Source organism: Centroberyx affinis, unplaced genomic scaffold (genome assembly GCF_046629955.1).
Source record: "Centroberyx affinis isolate AG114_WGS23_722 - 3 ecotype Tasmania unplaced genomic scaffold, CSIRO-AGI_Caff_v1 ptg001051l_1, whole genome shotgun sequence".
NCBI lineage: Eukaryota > Metazoa > Chordata > Actinopteri > Beryciformes > Berycidae > Centroberyx > Centroberyx affinis.
The window spans coordinates 53,311-68,289 of record NW_027279604.1 but is presented as its reverse complement, the minus strand read 5'-3'; the positions used below and the strand labels follow the sequence as shown (position 1 = coordinate 68,289).

General features: G+C 42.5%; 1 protein-coding gene across 1 annotated transcript in view; it reads left to right on the top strand.

The window, feature by feature from the left end:
* The window catches only part of adgrv1 (adhesion G protein-coupled receptor V1), a gene marked incomplete at its 5' end in the record, with an annotated part of 117,162 nt that extends 114,041 nt beyond the window's left edge, over nucleotides 1–3,121 (top strand). The window contains one exon of the mRNA XM_071522979.1: nucleotides 2,942–3,121. Coding sequence (XP_071379080.1) covers nucleotides 2,942–3,060 — 119 coding nt within the window. The remainder of the gene's footprint in view (nucleotides 1–2,941) is intronic.
* Nucleotides 3,122–14,979: the final 11,858 nt, after the last annotated feature.

Here is a 14,979-nt window from a genome sequence, read left to right as displayed (position 1 = left end):
ATCTAAAATGTTAATGTAAATAAGCTGCAGTCACACCATCAAAAGCATTTGAGGCACTTGCTTTTTGCCCCAAACCTTATTGTGAAAATAAATAAATAAATAATGCAATCTTTCACCAACATATTTATTCTTAGGCTACACCAAATTTTAGCGCATGTTGTACTCAACATTAATACCCTATTCCTTATGCAGTCAGCTTCTTGGCACTGTTCTAAGCAGATCCCAGGCAACTGGCCTACAATACAAAAAAGTGTTGTTTCTGAGCCTTAGTGATAAATTTAAGTATCCTGTGCCCTATGGACTATAGGTGATAAAAGGAATCAAATTTGAAGTTGATTTTCAAGTAGTTCTTGAAAATGTGCCTTTCAGGAAACGCACATGAAATTTTCAAGAACTTGAAACTGTGCGTGAAGTATGCTGTGAGTTTTCAAGAACATTCACTATCAGGAAACTCATCCCAAATCAACAAGTTACCATGATAACAGCTGAAATAGTTCTCTGTCCATTGCTCATGTTATTCTGTGGTTATTTACTGCTCCAGAGGTCATTGTCAGTCCCCGTTACTCCCCACCTCCAATGAGAGCTTCTGCTGATAGACACCGAGCCAATGGAAAAGATGCATTTATGTCACGTAATTCTCCTTAAAGTAAACCCCAGTCATCTGTAGTCTCACGTCACAGAAAGAACCAGAGTTGGACCCTCCAAATGGTGGGAGCTGGGAGAGAAATAGAGATAAACAGAGAGACAGACAGACTGATGTACCTCAACCTGATGACCAAGTATTGTGTCAATGGGATTGGGTCAGGTCCTGCTGAATTTCTCATTTAATCTCTTGGAACTGGGGTTCTGAAATATTCTTGAATCACTGGGCTCACCGAAATCCACTTCAGACATCTTTCATGTTTGGGACGGGGTCGGGCTCAAATTTTCTGGGGGGCAACATGGAGTCTGTTATACCACCTCAGTTCTAAGTAGGCCCCTGGGAAACAGCACTGGAGACCTGTTAGCATCCATCCCAGAACAACAAAACTTGTCACCAAGGAGACAGCCAAATTAAAAGAACCCCCAGCAGGTGTGAGTTTGAGGGACTTAGGGGTGTTAATGAATGTGGATTAGGCTGAGAAGGGTAGAGTTACACTAAGTTAAAAACTTGGACAGAGATAACCTCTTGCTCCTCTTATGGAGTGTGTGTTGACAGGGTGAATTGGACCCAGAGGTGTGTATATGTTTGGACATGTATGTGTGTGTAGCGTGTGTCTGTATCTGTGTGTATTTCAAGTAAATTGACAGTTGCAGCAGCGGGACAGTTGTCTCTGCTCTTCTCTTGACCTCTCCCTGCTGTCCTGAGTTAGCCCGGCTTTCACTTCAACCTTAAATAGCCTCAGTGGTTTGCAGCAAACAAGCCAGGAAATTTATTGTTGCCCTTGTCTGCAAACTCAGCAATATGATGTAATCATTCTGATTATTCAATATAGCCCAGGGGCAGCTTTGCCAAAGTGTTAATTAAGTCAAGTAGCTGGCTCTCCACAAATCTCTGGCATGGCCTCAATACAACATAACTATTGAGTGGACACTTGATCTTCCTTGTGTAAAAAATGGAATGTATTAATGAGATGAGAAACTGAGGTTATAGTAAAAAGAGTAAAAAGAATCCACCACTCTACAGTGAGAACCTTTTCAACTCACTGCCCCAGTAATGAGATACTGCTCCACCAGTCACAAGGACTTTCATTCTCTAGCCATCAGCTCTGCTTTCGCATTTTCCCTGGTGACCTCTGCCCTTCTCCTTGTCCACATGTGTCACACTGAACTTATAACCTGGTTTAATCTAAACCGACTGTCAGCCAGTCAGTCAGCAGTAAAGATAATTCTCTAATCAGAATTACATAACGCGCCGCTGCTTGACAGGGGTCAGCAGGTAGCGCTGTAATGAGGGTTCTCACACTTCATTTGGTAAACCATTAACACACACACACACTCACACCACATACTGTACGCAGCACAATTGACGGCTGATCATTAACGTCATGGTAAAAAGCAGCTCTTTCTTATCACTCATCCTGAGTAGGAGCCTTGACATACCTGACAGCATGGTGTGTTCTAGATCAAGGTGTTCCTCTGGTTACGTCACAGCAGTCACAGTACTACCTTGCTCCACCGCTTACAGGTTATCATAATGGGAAGGTTTCAACCCAGGACACTTAATATACAGATCATAGTTTCTGCTTACTGTGTATCTTGCTGGTGGGCGGTGTAATGTGATGCTGATAATGTCCATTATACAACATTTGGTCAAAGATGGGATCCAGCCATGCTTTGTTAGTTGCAATGCTAAGTATTGTTTATTCTTTCTGTACACGGGCAGTAGAAACACATGCCTCAGTAACTGTTGCATAAAAGCCATAATAGCCAAAGAGTGTTCTTTAATGTGATTATACGCACTTAAATATGATTATGAGTACTTGATGCCGACAGTATTTGGCTGGATGTCATACATAGTAAAGAAATGCACAGTAAGAAAAGCCTTCTCATGTATTATTTCCACATTCCTCCATAAAAAGTTACTTTGTTGTATTGCCTACTTCTACTCTTAACTTGGAATCTGTCTGTCTATCCCATTTACATCTTGGCCCATAACCATGAGGGATCACTTAGCTGTGTCAGCTGACAAGAAATGAAATACAGCAGTGATTACATAATACTGTGTTGGGACTAACTGGACAAATGTGGTAGATAATCAGTACTGTAAATGATTCATTGTGTGGAAATACTTCAAAGCTTTTTCAATTGAATGAGCTATGGATATTAAATTGTACAACTCAATTCAAATGAAATATGACATTTGCATTGAACATAGAAACTCTTGTACTGTATATACCATTTATACAAAGACACAAGTCGTGTCTTGTGAATGAAGTCTGAAGGTATCTCTCTGTTTTAGGAACTGGCCTTAATGTGAGCGACAGCGAGTCCATCCATGGGAGCCACGACGGAGGGAGCGTCGCCAACTCCCAGATTGTCGAGCTGAGGCGAATCCCCATCGCCGACACACACCTCTAACCCATGTGCACCTCTCCAGTCCTCCATCCCCCCCTCTTCATATCAGAGAGAAAGAAAAGTACAACACAGTATTTTTATATTTCAACTGCTTTTGCACTAAAACATAATTGTTTTTTGAATAGAAAGGTTTTCGTATAGTTGTTTGATATGAAACGTTGTGATTTTTACTGTACATGTGTTTTTTATATATATATGAACATATAAATGTTTTACTAAATTAATTTTTAAAAAGTCCTTGATGGAGTTTTTTTCTGGATGTATATATTGTTTTTTGTTGTTGTTTTTTTGTTGCTTTTGTATAGATTTTAGGAACAGAGACAGCCAGAGGTGCCCTCAGCACAACTACCGCTGCTAGGGGTGGAGATTGTGTAACATTGTTAATAAATAATTCACCATATATTTTACATTTGGCTGTGCTGATTCCATCTGTACTGCTGATATTGCTTTCTGAGGGGTCGACCCGTCAAAGAGGCAGTTTAATATGAAGAGAGAGAAAGAGAGAGTGGCTCTCTGATGGTTATATAAGTGAGGATGTGGAATCAGTGAGTCGCTGCGGGGGGTCACACCGAAGGACGGGGTGTGTGAATGAACGTGGCCTCATGGGAATTTCACAAGCTTGTTCTACACTGTCTGACTGTTCTGCTGCTGTCTGCAGAAAAGCACTGTGGCAGAGGGTACTGCAGCTACAGACGCTGCCAGATTATTGAGAGCTAAAAAATAAGAAAAATGTAAGCAATCAATATACAGTATAGCCAAAGAGAAGGCCTACAGGGCAGAGGAGTGTGGGGGAATAGGGCAGATATATACTCCTGAGTGAGAAATTGCAAAAAATTCATTGCGCTAATACATTACAAAATGCAATTAAGTTATCTCTTCAGTGTCATCATTATGTTATATATTATTCAAATCTATTTAATTCAGGTTCAAAGTCAAGTCAGGCTGCAATTTTTTAAAGTAAAGGCTAATCTTTGATCTGCTCCGTGAAGAAACTGGGTGAGTTTGTTCCCATTTCGACTTTTACAGCAGCTTTGAACTTCTTGGAATTCACCGTCTTCTTGACCCTTCACCTCTCTCCCCCATCAACCTCTGAACTTGGTTACTAGTTGTAAGAGAGAGTGTTACTTTTATTGCTGAAGAAGGAGAGAGAAAAGACAACATTTTCAAGTAGAAACAAAAAAGAGAAGAAACAGACTGAAGAGAAGTAGTAATCATCCACTTGCTGCAACTGAATTTGGTCATTTTGCTGACACGGTACCTCGCACAGTACAGGTATCCTCCCAGATGTCTGCTGGATGGTGGAGGTCGCGATGCCAACAGATAATGAGAGAGCAGCGGTGGCAGGAGATGAGTGTCCTCCTTCAAGTTATTTTGACACTAAAGAACTAGGTAGAAAAATGATATCTCTAGAAATTCTCCCATCCCACTGGCTAATGACTTCATTCTGCTTCTTCCAGGCAAACAGAAAGAGAAGGGAGAAAGAAATAATTTCCTGTGTCTGAAATTTCTCACCCCTGAAGTAGTTTATTTAGGAAGGGCATCAGGGCCGGTGTTTCCTCACACTGAAAGCTAAACTGTATTCCCCCTCCTCTCCCTGCTCGCTCTACTGGGAGAGACGGCGTCCCTGGATGCACCGCAACTGCAGGTGTAGAGTTCGCCTTTTTGCTTGAGACTTTGTCCTCTCCCCTGGTTTTTCACCCACCGCTCTGGCTGACGCTAAAGGCCTTTTCCCACCCCGAGGGAAAAACCAGTGTCCACCGCAGAGGCAAGCAAACTGTGGTTTTTAACAACAATGGAGGGAGGAGAAGCGCTACCCTGAGACTAGAATATCACTTCTCAGAACAGAACAATGCTCTTCATTCAGAGTGTGTGTGTGTGTGTGTGTTTGCCTGTAGTGGTTTCTATTTCTCATATACCTATGAGATTGCATCACTTTGAGATCCACCCTAATACCATCAATAGGAGTCTTTCCTCAGGGATGAGAAGGAAAACGTTGCTGTAATGAGCAAAGGAAAGCAGAGAAGTCATTAATATTCCTTTTTATAACTAAACACTGCACTGGTTAAGTGTTAGCAGTAAATTCTCTCCAGCGGCAAAAGAGATTTCTAATAGTGTAGTAAGAACTCTCGATTGTCATCTAGCATTTTCAAAAGGTATGTTTAACTGATTACCTCCTAAAAAAGTAGTGAAAATTAAGCAATTATTATTATAATTATTATTATTATTATTATTATTATTATAATTGCTTACATGCATTATTGTGGCCTGCTGTTAAGGTGACAATGACGCCTATCACAGATCTGCCATATTTCCATAATGTTACAGCCACTTCATTACCTGAACTTTGTCCATGACACAATGGTACAGCACAGCCAATACTTAAGTAATTCTGTAAGGTATGAACAAAAGACTGAGGCTTTCACTTAAACCCAACCTTTAGTCAGACCTGCTGATAGACATCTAAATTTACCTGTTGCATAAAAATGACTTACTAATAGCTAACCCATCACCTACTTATGGCATATTTTAGCTACATAGTTAATTGTGATAATAGCAGTCTTGACACAAGCTTGTGCTGGGGGTTGGACGCCTGACTTTTTAGCTTAAAATGAGTCGGTCTTAATGTTTATGGACATGACAGTCTTGCACAGATCTAAAGAGAGAATTATAGAGCAGTATGGGGCTTAGATCAGTCTTAATATGAGTTTATGCAACTGGCCCAAGAAATAGAGCTGTCAAATCTTCGAAAAGCCCATCACTAGGTGGAAATAGGATAACGATGGCTTCTATTGAGGATCATTTCAATATGACTGCAAGATAGTAAACTCGTAATGTGGAATTGGTTCTTCCTGAGGAGAGGTAGTAGTTCAAATGCAGTCTCAATGAGGGAAATAATTTTGTAAGGCACTGATTTAGTGTCTGATGTTGAAAGCTATGTTTCTGCCAGTATTTCACTGCAGAATCTCAAATGAGAGGCGCTGAACATCAGTAAAAGCGTTCAAATGATCTAATCAACGCCCCTCGCCATAGGGGAAAGCAATTAAACAGACAAAGCCAATAGCTTGAGGTCCCAACTCTCCAGTCTCTGTCCCATAGACACCAGGCTGGTAGCAAACATGTTTATACTCAGGTTGTCGGCCCCCTCCCCCCTGTGTACCCTCTCTATCTGTCTCTGCCCGGGGGAATGACAGGTAAGACAGCAAATGTCGAGGCAGCAGCCAAGTCTGTTTCACACTTACTCACTGTCTGTCTGCATGGATGCTCTGTCTCTCTCCCTCTCCCTCTCCCTCTCTGCCTGTGTCGATGATGATGACTCTGCACTCCCAGCTCTCAGTGAATCAGCACGCTCTCCAGACAATGTTGCATGACAAGATAAAGGAAAGCAACGAAAACAGCAGACAGAGGGGAAAAGAGCTCATCATGGTGCACAGATTCTGATCAATCACGCTAATTACAGCAATTAGCAGCAATTTCTCACTTCACTTGGTAAAGTTTCACTTGGTAAAGTTTGGCTCATTTGGTGAACTTTTGAATGTTTTGTCCTGACAAATGAGTGCATTTGTCTTTGGAAATCTTTCTGGAAAAGATTTAAGTTGCACAAGTATCAAAGAATAAAAAAACAGCATGTGTTCATCCATATGCTTGCAATCCCGCCACAATGACATTTAACTGAAGTTCATTATGACAACAAATATCTCCATGGATAACATCATTCTTTAGGTTCAATGGATAGGGTGTGAATTTCTGAAATTTGATAATGTCATCTTTTGACTATTTTCAATTAGTCTTTTCATTTCAGCACAATGCATGTAAGAAGAACCCACCCTCCAATTCAGTGGCTTCTGAATAAGCATACAGTCTGGGTGGATATGAACTATTCAGACCTTTTTATGGAACATAGTACTTCGTCTCAGACTACAACAGGCTGACCCAGTTCTACACATAATGTCTGGTGGCAACAGTCTTTGTCAATATCATCAATGCAGCCAGACAGTGACTCAAGAGTCGTTGTGCTGTTGATGAATAGGAAAAGAGGGGAGCAGAAGTGTAACAAAGAGGCAAAATGAAGGAGTAATACCTGTGGGTCAGGTTAATCTCCCTGTTTTTCAATGTTCTGGTCCTGTTTAAGTACATTGTATTCTACATGTTACATATAATTCAGTGTTGAAAAGACTGTAGAGAAAAGACACAACCAAGAAGTTTATTCCAGTTCATCTATATCTTGTGCATTAAAAGTCTCACTTACAGAGTAAACAGCCCTTAATAGTCGTACACATACAGTAACTTAGTAATGTAGGTGTAACTTAATTAACCAATCAGCTCCCTGTGACGTCTGTTCCATAATCAATAACTTGTGTAAAGGTAATTTGAAGGGTATGGAAGCTGATTTTAGCGAAGGCAGAGAGGGCAAGAGGGGTGGTTTAGCTCATTACAGTAACTAGGCATTCAAGATAAGATGTACAGATGAGACAGACACAGACATACAGTACATATCACACACACACACACACAAGCATGTGTATGCATTCGCTCTCCCCCTCTTTCTCTGTCATACACACATACCTTAAAACAGCAACATATAAGCTTATTCTCTCAGTGTAATGTGACTCATAGGAGAGTTAGAGGTCCAACAGCACAATTAAAGGGTTATTTCCTTTTCACCATACTAATAGAGCTTGTTATCTTGCTCAGTAGAGCAAGCACAGAGACTCAACTCAAAGGCATTCGGTTCCCAGAGAGACCGCTGAGCAAGCACTACACTCTCTTCCTACATTTACGACCACAGAATTCAGTCTGGATGATTTGCGCTCCCGGTAAGCATCCTGTGTACTACACACACAGCCCTTGTACTCCCACTACATTCCCCATGCTCCTGTCAGCTTTCCCTGAAACAGACCGGCAAGCGACAAAGGTGGGACACAGAGTCAGCAGAAGCTTCATTCAGGCGCGCTCAGATGTCAGGAGAGAGGACAGAGTGACTCACCTGTGGTGCACAGACGCTGGAGAATGAAGGTGTTTAAATGGGGGTGGGGAGGGAAGTGTGTGTATAACTGTCTGCCTTATTTAACTGTTTATCCTCCTATCTTTTTCTTCCTGTCTGTCTGCCCATCTCTATCTCTATCTCTCGTTTGTCTGTCTGTCATTATGTGCCTTTGCATGTGTGAGACTGTGTTTGTGCACACAGTGCGTTGCCACTCATGAGGATGGCTAATGATGACCTTTTCTATATTGAGATCTGAGCCCGCATCTCTCTCTCTTCACCTCGAGAAGCCAAAGCAGCTTAGGTGCTAGACCGACTTGTCATCCACGGTCAATTACACCCCCCGCTCATCGCAGCCACACTAGTGTGTCTGACATCACCGACAAGTCGCGGTGTGTATCAGGTGGCTACAGCAGCACCAGTGGTGTCACCACTTGAAAAACACTTGAGTATGTGTTTATTCTTGGGGGATTAGATGATGACTTTGGCCTTCTCCAGCCAAATATGGTATGTATAAGAAAGTATATGAAATCAGTATATGAGAGAATTCAACTTTGTATTACTCTGTCTATGGGCCCGTCCCAAAGGATGTGGGGAATGGGGAACTTGTGTGCGTGTCCATTACACACACGCAAAGGAACGGGTGTTCAAGCGTTCCATTTGAGTTATAAGTGCAAAAAAGAGAAATCAGACGCATTTCTTGCCGTTTCAAGTACAGTCTGGCAGAGCTCTCCTCAAGAAATCAGTCAAAGCGCTCAGTAGCTTGATTTGTAAAGCCCCTTTCATACACAGGGAGACTTAAACCACTTCAATCCAGACCTATTCACTTTGCTTGGACACACACATTCTAAACACACAAGAGGATTTTTCAATGGCTCTGTACCCGGCTATGAGGGCTAATTTATTTTTATAGATGAGCTGCACCTGGGCAGTTGGATGCCTGTCGTTTTCCAGGGGGTCCGACATTCGCTCAGTTTTTATTTGAAGCTGGTGACACCCTTGTCAGATAACGTGACCTTTTGACTCTTTCCATCCACCGACTCCAAAGGTCAGGGAGATTAAAAGAGAGCCTTGTGGAGGTGCAGCCAGGAGTGCAGGAGGAAACGGGATGTCTTGAGCCACAGAAATAGAAATCGTAGATCAATGCAGCACGTTCATTGAAGTGAGTGGGTTATTGAATGGAGTTGACAGTAGGAGTGTAGCTGTAGCAGAGCAGTCTTGACTGAAGCCTTGTAAATCAGCCTGTAGTAAATTTCTGTTGGCCTCTGAGAAGAGAGGCCAAGAAGGACATTCCTTTGGCTGGCTTGTAAATTTGATTTTTTTTTTTTTCCATACGAGAGACACATTATAGTGGACACAGCAGGCTGTAGCCGCTCTATGAATTCTGATTCTGCAAGTGAAATGCTACACTGGCTGAGGTAGGCCAGCTGACATGGCTGAAGGGGGGAGGAGGGGGTGAATGCAGGTTGCATGTAGGCAAAAGTAGAAGACATATCATGTCTGCAAATGTCTGGCTGCCTTGTTCACACTACGCTGTCTGGTTGGCAGGATTAACAGACTCTCTCCTCTGTGTTTGTGTCTGTGCCCGTATGTACTGTATGTACGTTTAGGTGTGTCCATGCATATGTGTGTGTGTCATATGTGCATATGTGTGTGCAGTGCACACAAAAGCATAACATATCAGTGTCTTTGTGCATGTAACAGTAAGCAGTATTTATGCGTGTGCACGTGCATATGAGTATGTGTGCAAATCAGTTATTTATGTGCATGAGTGTTGATATCTATACATATGCTTGAAAGTTGACCCTCACACTGGAAACCACAGACTCCTGGTTGGCTTATATTTTTAACCCCTCCAGCGGCCCAAAATAGTCGCCACGTCTGGCAGGCAGATGAGTTGTTTTGCTGCAGACGCTGACCTTACCGACAGTCACCAACCATTGTCAGTCAGAGCTCCCTCTGAAACTACTCAGTTATCCTTTTATCCCCAGTGAGTGGTGAGCTTTTGTACGGCAAAGCTTTGTACCAACAAAGCTTTCGAAGCATAAAAGGCTTGCCCAACATTTAGATTGATAATGTACCTTTATTAGCTTTTTGGCATTTGCGCACTGTAATTGCTGTTTGGCTTGCTTTAGTCTTGTTGTTTAGATTGCAAGCAGCGGTACAGAGTATCCAATACAGGTCAAGTACATAGGACTGGCATTTGCAAGCTGTGCTGTCACCACCACCACACCCGCTTTTAAGTTATGCCCTTTTACCCTCCATGTAAAGTGTGTATGTGTGTATATTGAGTGTGAGTGTGTGCATGTGTGCGATATGCACATGTGCCAGAGAATGTGTGGATTTTTGTGTGCATGTGTGTGTGTATGTGCATGTGTGTGTGTGTGTGACTGTTAGTGCATGTATGCAAATGTGGGCGTGTGCATGCGCGTGTGCGTCTGTGCTGTAAAATAGCAGATGACAAGCAGAGCCTTGATAAAGTATTTCAATGTCGCCAACTATCTGTGGCAAGGAGTAAACTGAGTCGCAAATTTCTCTCTCTCTCTCTCTCTCTCTCTCTCTCTCTCTCACTCTCTCTCTCTTTCACTCGCACACGCTGTCTCTCTGGCTTGCAGCGGTCACCAAGCCGGCTCAGACCAGTTTTTCCTTATCACCCAGCAGTCACTTCTGCTGTGGTAGCTGAGTACATGTGAAGGAGAGATAGCTGCCCTCCTGTCATCCTGTCTGGAGCGTGGCTGTTAAACCACCACAATCACATTCATCATCATCATCATCATCATCATCATCTCCAGTATCATCATCATCATTGCCATTATATAGAGGCAGAATTTCCAGTTTTACATGAGAAGTCTTTTAAGAATTCTTTCAAAAGACATCATATAGGTTTCCTGTTACCAGCCACCCGAGTCACTATGTTTAATAGCCTCATTTCAATTCAGCTCAGTCCAGTTTGCTTAATTTCAAAATAAAATCATATAACAATGTGTATCATGAATAGACTAGCCACCCAAATCAGTGGTAAATGGGGTTTTCCTGGATTGAAAGAGTACTTTCTGACCCTACTGATGAGAACATACTGTAAAATGCCACACTGTAAGTACAACGTGGGGAAAATGTGGGCTATCTTGAGGGTAGATATCACTATGCAGCATGTGGCGGTTCTATTAGCGTATATTCTCAACTAGCCACAAACCAGCCTTCCTCTCATTCTCTGATAACAAGCCGCTGGACGGGATAGCAGCGGGACAAGGAGCGAGCAGGAGAGGAAGGAAGTGGGGAGAAAGTTGCCGGAGTGGAGTGATAAGGGAGAGACCGAGCGGCGGTGACCTCAGCGGGGAGAGGTCACGTGACCTTTCCAAACCACAGGAAGTGACACATCAGAGAGACACAGTCATCGAGTCACACACTGGGTCCTCTGTGCGCGCTCAGCCAGACTTGACTGGTTTGATCCAGCAGCGCTCGGCTGCAGTCAACACCACCAGCAGCAACAGCAACAACATGGCATGAGGCAGAATAACCGGCCCAGTCAGGTTCTAGCTGCATACAGGAACAATATCAGTCATTGTTGTGTGTAGACGAGGAAATGTCAAATGCAAGTCAGGCCCTTCGGGACATGAGGGTTGGTGGCTGGTTAGCTGACTGACCAACCAGGAACAATGGAGTCACTATGGGGGGAAAGAGAGAGAGAAAGAGAGAAAGTTTACTTGATGCTGTAGATGGGAAATCATAATATCCATATACTGTATATATGGATGTATAAGAAACTCCTGAGGATAATATTTTTGTACTGTAAAAAATGCTTCAAAAACATACTTCAGTTACTTTCTAGCAGAGATCAGATGAGAGATTTTTGACAAGGAAAGACCTCTGATCACACCAGTACAGACAGACAAGTATAATTTTGATAAAGATAATGAGAAATATGAATAGGGCAGATGCCACTGAATGCCCTTCCCGTTTAAATTTAATATCGTCTCTCAGTCTTCACCCATTCCCATGACTTTCCCTCTAGCCACATGCTCTGATGTAAGAGCGTCCATGCTCTGCACACAGTGACCTCCTGAGAAAATTAGGCTAAAGAGCAAGAATAGAGACGCCTAATTAGGTGATAACACACTTTACCCTTAAATTGAGTTCCTGGTCTCATACCTTTTGTCCTTGTTTGAGCAGACATTTTAAAACAATATAATTATATCAACAATATACTGTACATGTCAGTACAATTCATCATGCTTGAATGAATTGGCATTGGAATTTCATCCATCCCTTTCATCAAGGTGCAGATCTCGCACCTTGATGTTATTCTGTGGATAGTACCATGAAAATCTTTACCAGGAAGTGTTTATTCAGAGCTAATGCGATCTTTTTATACGCCGCATACTTCGTAGGTCAGGGGGATTGCAGGCGACCACCTGTTGTCACATATTGACAAGCATGGAGAACAAAAGAGGGGACCACACACAGACTGTGGTCCTAGCATCAATTAGACATGGGCCAGATTACAGGCAGCATTGGGGCCAATTCATATTCATTTTTCACTGACCGGCATGCTTAGTCTGAAAAGTGGTTTTGTCAATTCCCAAACTCCTCATAGCATTCAACAGGCACATCACAGATCATTAACTGCACAGCAACACCCTTCGAGCACTGAATACATTAAAATGTGTGAATGAACTTTGTCATGTAGGGAAGTGTTGGACTGTTTTTTTTTCTGAGTAATAAGTCGTCACATGGACTGATATTTGTCTGGCTAATCATTATCAAATTGTGTTAAGGTTATTTTTGCTTCATGTCCTTTCCATTGGTGGTGTTACTGTTTTGCTCAAAAAGCAGTCACACACCAATCTGGATTACAGCGTGGATAAATCTTTTCCAGATAAATCACCTGTGTGTGGCAGCTCATCTGAGCTTGGCTGTTTAACTCTCTGGGCACAGACTATGTGGCAGGGTTGAGACTTAATTTCCTTATTATATATCCATATCCATCAGGCTGACACTGTCTCATCATGAGAATGTGCTTCTATATTCAAAGACCTCTTCTGAGCCATTACGTAGATTTATAAAGTCCGACTCCTCAAGGTTAAAGGCCTCGATATTTGAAGATTAAGGCCTCAAGATAATTTGGCCCTTTAGATTTGTACTATAGAGCTCAAGCTTACAAAATCATCATCGAAAAATCTGATATTTTCCCACATGATCTATGTGTCTGCTCGGAGAGTTGTCTCAGCGGATAACCACGTCTCGTAGATCAGAATGTATATCTGGCAACACTTCATAAGAAACAATCACATGGCTCTAACTCCTCTGCAGGAACAAAGAATGGTTCAGGCTTCAGCTGGTTTCCTCTGGCTTTGCTCTGCTGCATCGGAGCAAATAGCCTTGAAATTGGCTTCAAAATCACATCATGCCTCACCTCTTCAAAATGTAGACAATTACACAACCATTTTTTTTCCTCTTTTTTTTTCTGCTTGAGTGAAAGAGAGAACAGGGGTGAGCGTTTTTCCAATATTGTTCCTAGTCCCAAACAACCACAAAATATGTTCAAAGATACTTTTCTAGTGTATTTCAAAGGGCATTTTATCATTAATAATATCTAAATGAATCCTAAGACATAAGATGTAAACGATGATACTACTGTTATAAGAACAAAAAATTAACAATGGCACATACATAATATTAAATACCAAAGTGAATTCCACATTGGTCCCATATATCGTCCATATCAGATATTTTCACTGACATGTGCCGGTACAATAGAATGACACAAAACTTTGCTTCATATTCTCCATAGGGTTGTCTGTGAAAAGGAGCGGGAAACGTGCAGCAGTGGAGCACATGGTGAGAGCAGAGTGAAGGGGTCAGGGGAGGATTGCGCTGCTATGTGTAATACATTCCTCCCTCTCTACTCAGCACACAAATGACGTTGAACGAAGCCCTTCACAGCCCCGACTGCTGCAAAACTGGCCTCTCCTCATTTGGAGGGAAAGGAGATAGGCTGCCAAATACTGAGTCAGTTTGATGAGATGAGAGGCCTTTTATTTCTTTTTTTTTTTTTCTTTTTTTTTTAGGGCAACCGTTCCAGATGATTAAAGTGAGTCACAGAACTGGAGCAGACCGGACCGGGCCGCCCTTGTCCCAAAGTGACTCTTGTGTACTGTGTTGTGTTTTCTTCTCTTATGGAAGATGGGGAAGATGGGAGAGAGAGAGAGAGCATTGAAGAAAACCAGTCTATTTTTCCTTAAATCTGATATCCAGTTACAATATGACTTCAAATGTCACAGAAAATGGCAACAAAGTGACCATGAAGATGCAGTAATAATTGAAATGGAACAAACAGTGCAACAGTGTACTGCAGAGTTAGGGAGGCTGTTCCCTCAAAAATAGAGAACAAACACTTAGTAACTCTTTCCTAAATTCATACCATGTGGACGGGGAAACTGACATGACCTGCAGAGAACATGTGTGTGTGCCTGCGCATGCGCTCACATGTTGGAATGCAAAGTAGTAGGGGTGGAACTGCAAGGGTGTGGTCCAGCCCCTCGCTTCCTATTGGCTGGCCTCACTCAGCTGAAGCAGTTAGGCACGCCCCCCCCCCCCCCCCCCCGGACAGGACCCTCATGACTCAGTGCTGATTCATCGCTCAGAGGAGAGGAGAGGTGAGGAGAGGAGAGAATAGAGAGAAAGAGAAAGACAGGAATTGGGACAGAGGTGAGAACAAAGAGAGGGATGACAGTGGATAAAAGAGGGGGAAAGGGAGAGGGACAAAAACTGAATCGTTTCTGAGAGGAAGAGACGGAGTAACTGAGAGTGGAAGGGCAACTAAATGAAGGGATCTCACCAAAGAATCTGCAACATCAAGAGCATCATGTAGAATTAATCAGAATCTGTGAATAACAGATGTTACGAAACACCACAGTTTGATTCAGCGCTGACCGCTACTG